This window comes from Erpetoichthys calabaricus, chromosome 14, assembly GCF_900747795.2.
Source record: "Erpetoichthys calabaricus chromosome 14, fErpCal1.3, whole genome shotgun sequence".
Classification (NCBI taxonomy): domain Eukaryota; kingdom Metazoa; phylum Chordata; class Cladistia; order Polypteriformes; family Polypteridae; genus Erpetoichthys; species Erpetoichthys calabaricus.
In genome coordinates, this window is record NC_041407.2 from 108,024,583 (window position 1) to 108,036,965 (window position 12,383).

Genomic DNA, 12,383 nt, shown 5'->3' on the forward strand with positions numbered 1-12,383 from the left:
TATTTACAGTAAAAGTTCTGAATCAAGGCTTTACTTTTCTGGATTGTAATTTAAGAGTGTAAGTGCCCTCATTAATTCAAGATGAGTGTCTTTTTACAGTTATACAAAGTTACTGTCTGTTATACCTGCATCTTTATCACTCTTTAATTTAATATTGTTTTTTATTAATATGCTGCTGCTGGAGTATGTGAATTTCCTCTTGGGATTAATAAAGTATCTATCTATCTATCTATCTATCTATCTATCTATCTATCTATCTATCTATCTATCTGTCTGTCTGTCTGTCTGTCTGTCTGTCTGTCTGTCTGTCTGTCTGTCTGTCTGTGAAGCTTCTATTATAGGTCTATATTTTTCTGCAGAATTAAGTTTCAACTACAGCTGGGAAAGTTACCATGTTAATTTTTGTGATTTAATGTGTCCTGTTTAACGCGTTAAAAAATATTGCCGCACCCCAGGCTGGCAACAAGGCATATGCCTCAGGCAGTGCTTTGGTCAGGGCAGTATTTTCATGTAAGTTGACACCCAGCCTGAAAGAGTTAAGTAAAATCACACATTAAAACTACAATACAAGATCAAAATTTGTATTGAGGGCAAATAAAAAGCACCAAATTCAGTCAAAAATTATTAATATGGCTAAGGTGGAATATACATTAGTAATATGAGCTAGATTCTACTATAATATCTAAGCCATAGACAGTTGCTTTCATAAAGATATCCTCAGGTTACCTTCTCCACTACATCTAGGTTTGTGAAGAAAGTTAAAAAATAACGTGGTGATGCTTCAAGTAAGTGAATATGTCAGATGTCAGACTCGCTCGGCTTTCACTAAGGAGACAGAGATCAGATGGTGTACCTAAAATAATATTAACCAACACAGCTTTGTTTCTCATTAAGTTAATGTTTAGTAAACAGCATTATGAACAGCCAAGGGATTGTGGCCTGCCTTTGTTGTTTCCAATTTAATTCCTAGTTATAATTATGTTCTCTGTTAGATTTTGTTGCCTGTATCAAGTCTTTAACAGTACATCATCTGAGATTAAAATAAATTAAGATATGTGCCATTTCATTTTAGAGTAATTGGAATTCAATTAAATCCTGTCTTCCCAGTGAGAATGGGTGTGTTCACTTGTAACTTGTTTTTTCCCCATAAAAACACAAGGAGCACATGCAAACTACACACAAGTTTGACTGGACCAGAATTTCAACTCGGGACAATAAGAGCAGTGAGGAAGTAGTGTTAACCATTGTGTCACCATGCTGCCTATTATTATTATGGCAGCAAAATGGGGTTGCCGTAAGCACTGCTGTCTCAGGGTTTGAATTCTACTTTGGCCAATGTTTGTGTGAAGTTTGCTTGTTTTTCTCAGGAACTAGTATTTCATTTAAGATATGGATTACATGACTTATACAATGTTGCTTTAATATTTTTACTTCACTGCATTAGTATTTTCAGATTAATATTGCACTTTCAATAATTAGTTACCATAACAGAATTAGGTTTGAGAAGGTCTTTTGGTCCACATCAGCTCACTCAGGCTTATGCTGATTGGTGCAGATCTGTTAGAGTTAAAAAAAACAAAAAAAACAAAAGAGATTGCAAGAACAACAAAAATGCATAAAATACTCATAGGTGTAAAAGTGCCTGCGTATTTAGGACAATGAGTTGCACATAAGCCAGTGCTTGCATTCTCAATACCCACTGAATAAGGGAATTGATTTATGTGAGGGATATCACTTGCAATTTGGGTAAGAAAGTGAGCAGCGTGGTAGGATGTGATGATGATGAGGAGGCTCATTTATTAATAACATGTGATCAGCATCAAATCTCAACCTTGTAGTGCCCCCTTTACAATGGGTTCTAAGGCAATAGAGAACACTTTAAGACAGGATGAGACACTAACTTTAAGATTCCACCTTTATGATGTGTGATTTATCCTGACATGGATCAGCTTATATGAGGATACCCCCGGCCAGATAAATACTTTATCACAGTCACTGATCAGGTACCTTGATTCTCAGCCTGTTTCATGAAATGAATGTATTTAAATTGAAGAACTGCTTTTCATTTTGTGCAGAGCTGGAAGAGACGCAGCAGAAGTGTCCTCCTTGGTGGTATAAATTTGCGCACACGTTCCTGATCTGGGATTGCTGCACCCTGTGGATAAAATTTAAAGAAGCTGTGAAATTTGTGGTGATGGATCCTTTTGTGGACCTTGGCATCACCATATGCATTGTTCTGAATACCCTTTTTATGGCTATGGAGCATTACCCTATGACAGAGCATTTTGAAAGTGTCTTGTCAACGGGAAACCTGGTAAGAGAATTTGGTAGTCTGGTGTCTTTGAATACTGTCACAAGGGCATTTTCAGTGAATTTCACTGATGGAGAGTTTCTAGGCCAGCAAAGGTCAAGCTTACTGCTGTTGTTCTCTGACCTAGTGGCTAAGCAGTGTAAGCACCAAGTTAGGAATGTGCGTATAGACTTACTTCACTACTTGTGTTTTGAACTTATTTTCTTTTGTGTACTTGACTATTTGCTGGAAAACTAGTCTAGATACAAGGTAACCTACCATGTGATTTTCGTTACACTTATTTTCTTTTCTTTTTTTTATTTTGATTTTAATTAAAAGCAAATAAGAATCCATACAGTCAAATCAAACTTAACAAAACCAACCAAAAGAAAGAGAGGAAGGGGAGCCAGCCAACAAAGCAAATCTTTGAAAGTAGCAAGGAAGGAACCATATCCTTTTCCCCCAATATAGAAGCTTATTCTAAAATGTTATTGATTAGATCCTGCCATATTTTTTAAATATTTGAACAGATCCTCTGAGTGAGAATTAGATTTTTTCCAATTTCAAATAGTATAGGACATCAGTTACCCACTGACTTAAACGTAGTGGAGTGGAATTCTTCCAGTTGAGCAAGATAAGTCTATGTGCTAGTAGTGAGGTAAATGCAATTATGATTTGTTTATCCTCCACTTTAAGCCCATCTGGGAGTCCACCAAACACAGCTTAATTTGTAGCAAGGCCAAAACATGTGGCCCAGTTAGGCTGGAGCTAGATTGCAGCGTTCACAAGTTGAATCTTGCCCTGTAAACATTTTGGATAGGTTTAATCAAGATAAATACTCATGATAGAATATTTTAAGTTGAATGAATGAATGCTTTGTGCATATGGAACTAGAGTGTATTTTGTGCATGGCTACCTTCCACTCCTTTTTTGAAATATTAATTGAAAGATCCTTTCCTCATTTTACCTTGGGATCTTTAATAGGAAGGGACTTGAAAATATTTTTTTTAAATTGTAGAGTGGTGGATGACAAACTTTTTACCCCCCTCTCAAACATAAACAGTATTTAATTTTGGAAAATGTCTGGGATTAAAACATTTAGAGACTTGTACATAGATAATGTTTTTGCATCGTATGAGCAATTAAGCTTCAAATTTAACAATGTGCATCATACAGACCAGTCTCACTCTTGAATCATGACATTAAGATGCTTTCCAAAGTTCTGGCTAGAAGGGTTGAGAAAGTGCTTCCTTCTGTAATATCACAAGACCAAACCAGATTTATTAAAGGCAGACACTTAGCTTCTAATCTTCGATGTTTGTTTAATATATTCATCCATTAAATCTAACACCCTAGAGATCTTACTATCGTTGGATGCAGAAAAAGCATTTGATATGGTTGAATGGAACTACCTGTTCACCACATTGCACAAATTTGGGTTTGGCCCAAACATGTGCATGGAATTAACTACTCTATATTAGTCCAGAAGCCTCCGTTCATAGTAACAGCATTATTTCAGACTACTTCAAAGTAGAACGCGGTACTCAACAAGGACGTCCCCTATCGCCACGGCTCTTTGCAGTCACCATTGGCCGTTTACTTACAAAATGCATCTGAGATAAAGGGGATTTTAGAGAAGTACTTGAACAAAAATATCACTATATGTAGATGATATGGGATTGTATATATCCAACCCACAAAATTCTGTGCCAGCAGTCCTAAAAGGACTGGTAGATTTTCAAAAGATATCTGGACTCAAAATTAATTTGAATAAAAGTGTGCTTTTTCCAGTGAACTCTCTAGCACACAATATTAGATTTGACACCTTCCCATTTATCTTAGCAGAGCAGTTTAAATACAGTATCTAGGGGTAAATATCACAAATTATTTTCAATCTTCTATAAACACAGTCATGCTATAATGTTAATTGCTAGCAATAAATAAGTTTTTAATAATTTTTGTTCTCAGATTACTTTTTTCCCCAAACTAATAGATACCTGTTAACCCTGACCACAGTACTTAGTGCTTCAACTACCCTATAAAGTCTCATATATATGTCTCCAATAGGTGTTCACTGGCATCTTCGCTGCTGAGATGGTGTTCAAAATCATTGCTCTTGATCCATATTATTACTTTCAAACTGGATGGAATATCTTTGATAGCATTATTGTCACTCTCAGTCTGGTGGAACTGGGACTTGCCGATGTGGAAGGCCTGTCTGTCCTCCGATCCTTCCGTTTGGTAAGTCAGTTGTCATTAACATTTCTGCCTTTGGAGCTTTGTCTTATCAGTACAGTTTTTTATTGTGAATGTGTCCAAAACAGTGCTCTGTAGATTCACAAGGTTCTTTTTTATTGGTGGACAAGTTAATCCTTGAAATGCCTATTTAATGTTCCAGACCGTACTAACCCTATTTTTACATGTACATCCCACAATACATACCTTTGGAATCCTTAATAAGTGCAGGATAAACACTGCTGAGACCGATTTTTTCTGTTTTCCACCCTGAAAGAATTTAACCCTGAACCTCCTTAACAGTGACAAGCTGCTCAGATTGTTCCCATTTTTCCAACTCTGCAAGGGCTGAACCTCTGAATACCTTAGCGATGGCTGAGACCAAACTTGCTCTGAGTTCTCCCACTGCAAGGACCGACCCGTTCCTAACAGAGACTGGCTGCAGTAAAAGTATTTACACTGAATACCCTATAAAGAGCCGGGAGCCTGCTCATGCCGAGATCACTTTCCATTGTCTGCTCCCAGTTTGCCACCTCAGAAAGAATTTAACTTGAACAAACACCTCTTGTTATATTACTGAAGCCCTTAACGCTTACATTCTGGGTTACAATCCAATAGAACCTGGGTAAGTATCATAATCGCTCATCCTCCACAGCCTCCTACCCCTGCTGATTGCTAGCGTCTGCAAACAAAAATTTTTAATTATGTATATTTGCAGAGAAACCAGGCATACACCCAAATCTTAGATAAAATAATGGGTAAAACATATATCCTGAGCAATTCATATCAGAGCCACACAGCAAGCATGGAATCGGGTGGCAAAATTGCTTTTGGATACTACTACATTCGTTTTCTTAGGCCAGACCTGATGTTTGCTGTTATCCTCTTGTGATATCTCTCTCTCTATTCCAGTTGTGATGTCATGTCTCTCTTAATTCAGTGCCTTGGTGATGGATCATGTCAGATTTAGCAGTAGTTGCAACTGCCATTATCAGTCAGCTGATCATTTCCAATGATCTTGTTACTTGTGATTGAACATACTTTTAGCTAAATACGATAACATGTTGACTACAAAGTTCCAAGCACTGTTTAGTTTGTCTGAGCTTAACCAGTGTCCTTCTTTTTTATTTGAATATATATCCCAATGTCCTCTTCTTCTTGAAAAAACATTTATTAATTGCACGAGTCACTATGAGGTGCTTGCTTTTCCAAACCTTCTGGCCAAAAGGGCACTTGCCTGTTAAACTCCTACATAAATACTTTAGTCTTATTTACAGTTTTATTCACTTATAAACTGCATCGTCACTTAATAATCCTATAACAATCTTAATTTCCACACAAATTAAATATTACGAGTCTTATATAACAAACTTTAAAATTAGCTATTTTTTCACCCTAATACAAAGGCATCGTCCATTCTGATTGTAGATGTGAGTGAAGGCCTTAATATTAAAAGTTTCATTTCCTGAAACCTGGCAGAGACACTGCTAGCTATACTACCATTTTTATTGTAGTAGGATCGTAGGTGACCCCGTTTCCTCTTTTAGACTCTTATGTAGATCATAACAGAATGACGTAAATCCCATACATTTACCACCATATCAGAGCTGACTGCAACTGCAGTTCATCACCTCCCTTTTTCTTTTATATATGTAACCTCAGGCAATAACTAGAATAGCACAACAACCTTGAGAGAAAGTTACATATTTATTCATGCACTACAGAGAATATGCTCAAAACAGAGTACAATGAGTGTTGGTAATATAATACAACTTAATAAGCTACCAGATGGCTCACTGTTTTTATGTTGGTTAGTGTCTGGTCTTGCTTGGTCTGGCATGGTCCTTGATACAGCACATTTTTAGTTGTGCGTATGGCCTATGTTCTGTTTGGTATCATATGCCATATACTACAATCAGTAAAAGTGATTTGGTAAATCAATACTTTTTGCATACACTGCAAAAATACAGGAAAATTATATATTGCTAAATTGAGTTTAAATAACAAATGTGTAAGGAATACCATTTTGAGGGATTAACATATAATGAATCATTAAATGAATGGTTGAAAGGTAAAATATTGAATGTTTTATGTATTTCATTAAAAAACATCAAATAATACAGATTTTAATATGCTAATCTGTGAATAATATGCATAAATTAAAATGCATTCTTCACATTCTTTATATAAACTACAATATTAACAATAAAGAAAAAAACTCTATAGTACAGAACTTATGCTATTTATTGCTTTATGCCACCAGAAGACCTTGGCCTGAGTTGAGTGCGTTTGCTTGTTTTCCCCACATCTGTGAGTCTTAAGGTGGCTTTTCCAATATTTCTCTTTTAGCTTAAGTGCTTGGATAAGCACTGTTCTCCTTCTCTCAAAAATCTATAGTAGATACAGTACATGGTTTTAGAAATTAATGGATGCTAACGATATCCATCCATCCATCAATTATCCAACCTGCTGAATCCTAACGCAGGGTCACAGGCGTCTTCTGGAGCCAATCCCAGCCAACACATGGCACAAGGCAGGAACAAACCCCAGGTAGGGCGCCAGCCCACCACAGGGCACACACCAAGCACACACTAGGGATAATTTAGGATTGCCGATGCACATAACCTGCATGTCTTTGGACTGTGGGAGGAAACCGGAGTACCTAAAGGAAACCCAAGCAGACACTGGGAGAACATGCAAACTCCACGCAGGGAGGACCCGGGAAGCGAACCCAGGTCTCCTTACTGCTGCGCCACCGTGCCGCCCATGCTAACGATAAATAACATTAAAGTTATTTGTAAAATTCTAAAATTTTACTACAGATTTTTTTCTACGTATTGAAATACCAATTTATCTGTGCATTTGTGGTCAAGTGCTGGAATGACTTCTGAGATGATCAATAGTTGGGGCACCAACTGTGTCATCCCATTTAATAAGAAACGAAAACAAAAGAAACTGACGCCCGTCTTGGTATATTATGCCCAGGCTAGGGTTTAGCAAAATAAATAGAGGATTGTGAGTTATGTAATATAAGAAACAAATGAAGGTTTGTCTGCGCTTTGGGAGCTCCATCTTGCAGGCTGCCTATGAGCTAAGTGACATTGTCCTTTGGATGTCCCGATCTCTTAAAGGCAATGTACTGGAAGGGGCAGAGTTAAATGCACTTGTTGGGCGGCTTTGCGTTGCTGCAGAGGCAAAAGAAGAGAATACTGTTAACGATAGCACTCTCTACTGTCCCGGCAGGTTGTTACATACCTTAGATGAGCTCAGGAGGAGATCCTTAGAAGCACATGTATGACATTGTTAGGGTGAAATGTGTGCAACATTTAAAAACTGAAATGCATTTATTTGAATTACACTGGACTTTGTATCAAATAATGAAAGCAACATAACAGGAAAAAAATTGAAGATTCTGATAGACAGAGAGACAGATAGAGCTTTATTCTGTCCCCAGGGAGCAATTTGGCTTTTTATATAAGCTCTTTAAATAAATTAATGAATTAATTAATTAAATAATAGTGAGAAATACTGAGTTTTCCTGTAATGTTCTAAGTTTCTTCTTTATTCTTGCCTAAATCCTTATGGATATTCTCCAGCAATTTCCTCATGTCACCTGCTGATGTGCTACTTTGCTTCTCTTACAGCTTCGTGTGTTTAAGTTGGCCAAATCTTGGCCCACACTGAACATGTTGATCAAGATCATTGGAAACTCAGTTGGAGCTCTCGGTAACCTGACACTGGTCTTGGCCATCATCGTTTTCATATTTGCGGTGGTGGGGATGCAGCTTTTCGGCAAGTCTTACAAGGATTGTGTTTGTAAGATCAATGAAAGTTGTGAACTACCTCGCTGGCACATGAATGATTTTTTCCACGCTTTCTTGATTGTCTTTCGCATCCTATGTGGAGAATGGATTGAAACTATGTGGGACTGCATGGAAGTAGCTGGACAAGCAATGTGTCTCACTGTCTTCATGATGGTCATGGTTATTGGAAACCTTGTGGTAAGGTGCTTTGCATTTTGAACACTTTAAGATGGCAAATCTGATGTTGCATTTACCAAAGAAGCTGTTTGAAGAGCATGCAGTCGGTATCAATAAGATAACTAGAAAGGAACTGATGAGCAGCTACAACAACAAATAAAAAGGAATGTTCAGTAAAGAGAACTGTTACCTTTAAGAGTTCACAGTAGTAAGCTTAAAGTAGATGAGATAATACAAAGTTTTAAAAAATTATGATGACAGATGGGATGACGTTTGAGAAAAAACTGTTTATGTTAAAGTATGTCTGACATTTAGTTGTACTCACTTGCAAAGTGAGAATAAAGATATTTTTATTGTTTTAAGCCTTTTAATATTGCATCCATATATATGATTTGTGTCATATCCTTAACCAGAATGGAGACATTCTAGAATGCTCCTTGAATTAATCTGCTAAATTAGGAGCATGCACTGATACAGTGTGTTGCCACACCCATCACATAATGAATCACCTAAGAATCAGGACCCTAGCACAACTGTGCAACGGGTGACACCTCAGCACCATACTTATTTGAATGGAGTGGAACAGTGTCAGGTTTTTTACAGTGGCTGAAGTGCCAGTCTTGCCCGCAACTCCCAAGTTTTCCCATCAGGTCGGAGAACCTGCTTGCAGGGCTGGATGCAGGTTGATTTCATACCCAGGAAGGAGAAATTGCAGGTTAAAAGCCTTGATCAAGTGTCTAATGGAGTGGAATAATTTCTGGAATTTATGGCATTTGAACCAGCAACCTTCCAATTGCTGGGATAGATCCCTAGCCTGAGAGCCACCACTCCAATCTGCTGAAAGATGAGCATTAATTATGTGTATAATTACAGAATTATAGAGTCTTGGGCCGACTCGGGAATTTGCACCCAGCTACTCCTGGATTCCATCGGAGAAATGTGTAGATTAGTTTAATGTGTTAATGTTAATGTGTAAGTCTGTGTGTGTTATTCTATAGCTGATGCTAGTTAGGAAGTCTAACTTAATATGGTTAACAGACTATTACGCATTATGATGCTGGGAATTGTTTTGACTTGTATGATTCTGGGGTTAATTTAAGCAATTTGAGACTGATGGGTGATGATAATGACTAAGTAACTTACATGTATGTTATTTTTAGGACTTACTTTGTTCCCATTCATTAGTAAGTTACACAGCATGAAACTTTAAACAGGGATCAGAAGAACAATGGAATGTCCTGACAACAACTTTTCTTAGAACTTGTCTTAAATATTGTGTAAAAAGCATCAGATCAGTTATTGGCCATTGAAAGGTGATTTACAAGTATTCCCAAAAGCAGACCTCTTTTTTTAACAGCATTGAAACTTAAGTTCCATCAACAGCTATGACACATGTAAGATCATATTTTTCAGCAGAGAATAAATTTAAGATTTAATTGTTTCTTGATAGAGGACTAGTTAATAAACTTACACCAAATGGCCAGATGTTTGTGTACAACAGCCCATCACAACTATATGAGCTTGTGGACATCCCATTCCAAAACCATGGGCTTTAATATGGAGTTACCCAACCCAACTGGCTATAACACCCTCCATTTTTCTGGGATAACTTTCAACAATATTTTGGAGTGTGTCTGTGGCAGTTTGTGCCCATTCAGTCCAAAAAAGCATTTGTGATGTCAGGTAATGGAAGTTGGAAGAGAAGATCTGGCTCTCAGTTGGTGGTCCAATTCATCCCAAGGATCTTCAGAAAATCTGAGATCAGGGCTCTGTGCAGATCAATCAGTCTCCCCCACACCAAACTATTCAAACCATGTCTTTATGGACTTAGCTTTATTCAGAGAGGCATAGTTATGCTGGAACAGAAAAGGTCCATCACAAATTATTGCCACAAAGTTGTCTAAAATGTTTTGTCTGGAGCCACGGAGCCTACCCCAAACCCGGAAAACCTCCAAACAACTATTATGTCTTTCATCAAACTTTAAAGTAGGCTGTATGCAGTCCAAACGGTTTTGTTCTTCTGGCATCAGCCATACCCATTTCCAACAGACTGCCAGATAGTGAAGTGGGACTCAACACTCCAGAGAACACATTTCCACTGCTCCAGAGTCAAATGCAGCTTGCTTTACAGCATTTCAGCTGACGCTTTGTATTGAGCAGAGTGATCTTAGGCTTGGCCATGAAAATGATTTTCATAAAGCTCCTGATGCACATTTATTGTGCTGTGGTTGTAGAAGCAGTTTGAACCCCAATTCTGTTGCAAGTGATGAAACAAAGGACAGCCCATTTTTACATGTAATGCACTTCAGCACTTGGTGACCCCACTCTGGGAGTTTGCGTAGTCCTCCACTTTATGGCTGAACTATTATTGCTCCTCGATGCTTCCTTCCACTTTACAACAGTAGCACCCATAGGTGATCAGAGCAGACCAGAAATTGTATGTTCTAACTTGTGGCAAAAGTGGCATCTTATGACAGTGCCATGTTTAAAATCCCTGAGCTCCTCAGTACTATCCATTCTACTGCCAATGTTTGTCAATGGAGATTGCATGGCTGTGTGCTTTGTTTGTGGACATTTTAACAGTACCTGCATCTGAAACATCTAAACTTGATAATTTGGAGGGGTACCCACATACTTTTGATCATGTATTGTATATGCTCAGTGGCTGTAAAAAAAAAACATAACACACATTATATCCTTGTGCAGTGATCATTCTATCTCGTATTTCTCACAACTTTGTGTATCTTATTTAGACTATACAGTAATCATGGGCCCCAAAAACATTCATGGGGGTCCTGTGCCCATAACCTCCACAAATCACAAGGGATAACTGTAATATCATAAGATTGGGAGCTTGTAATTAACCAAAAATAAAGTTAAGGAATAATAAACATGAAAGGAACTTACAGTATTTTCCAAGTGCTTTTTTCCAAGTGCTAACATGGCTTTATGGAAAGCAAAGAAGGCCAAACAACAGTGTTGTGCACATTCCCCTATAGGGAGTCAAACCCATGAACATCCGGAGTGAATGAGCAAACCCTGGATGCTACATCTGCGAGGCAACAGTGCTGACCACTGTGCCACCGTAGATGAAGAAATAATAATTTAAAACAAAATAACAAAAACCATGTGGGAATTGGTTTAATATTTAAAAACAAACATCTTGGATTTATACTGGTTTAAATAATATGAAGAATACTTCCAGTTAGCAGCTGTAATGTAGTCATTTGAAGACAAATTTTAAATATATAACAATCAGGAGTAGGTTTGATGCCCAAAATTGTAATGATTATGACCTCTTCAGTAACCAAAAAGAGAACTCATAATCATAATTATGATCCTAATAATAGTGATAATACATTTATTGATGAAGCACATTTCATATTTTAAATATTGCCCAGTGCGCTTAAATAATAAATTAGGGGATACAATAATAAATGAGGGGAAGTGATGAAAAAAAAGCAGATGTGATTTATAGATAAAAATACAAATAGAGTTACCAAAGAAGCCAAACATAATAATATGAATGAAACAAAAAAAAATACTGATAACAAAGAAGAAAAAAAAAACGAGCAAACTTAGTGAATCAAGTCTTCTAAGGATCATCTGCTAGTGCCTGAGGTGATACTTTGAAAGTTGTCTATTTGCACTGAATTGGATATATATATATATATTCTATATTTATCAGGGAGGTCAAGTAATTCTTTACTATTAATGACTCAGACTGAATTTCCTGTTGGGTTATACTTAGAGAGAAGAGGAAATATCTTTTGCAATGTGGTAACAAAGTACAGCTGGAAATAGTGAGCCAAGAGTAACTGGCCCTTCTTCTCCCAGCACTTTTGGCTATTAGTAGTTCCGAAGACAAACACTAGCAG

The 12,383-nt window shown here is 37.3% G+C and overlaps 2 protein-coding genes across 3 annotated transcripts in view; one reads left to right on the forward strand and one right to left on the reverse strand.

The window, feature by feature from the left end:
• myl4 (myosin, light chain 4, alkali; atrial, embryonic) overlaps window positions 1-12,383 on the reverse strand; it is a 301,275-nt gene that overhangs the window by 188,914 nt on the left and 99,978 nt on the right. The gene's annotated exons all lie outside the window — the stretch shown is intronic.
• LOC114664762 (sodium channel protein type 4 subunit alpha-like) overlaps window positions 1-12,383 on the forward strand; it is a 183,074-nt gene that overhangs the window by 134,224 nt on the left and 36,467 nt on the right. For both annotated transcript variants that reach the window (XM_051918900.1, XM_028819009.2), the window contains exons 13-15: window positions 2,076-2,314; window positions 4,358-4,531; window positions 8,170-8,526. In XM_051918900.1, the coding sequence (XP_051774860.1) occupies window positions 2,076-2,314; window positions 4,358-4,531; window positions 8,170-8,526 (770 nt within the window). The remainder of the gene's footprint in view (window positions 1-2,075; window positions 2,315-4,357; window positions 4,532-8,169; window positions 8,527-12,383) is intronic.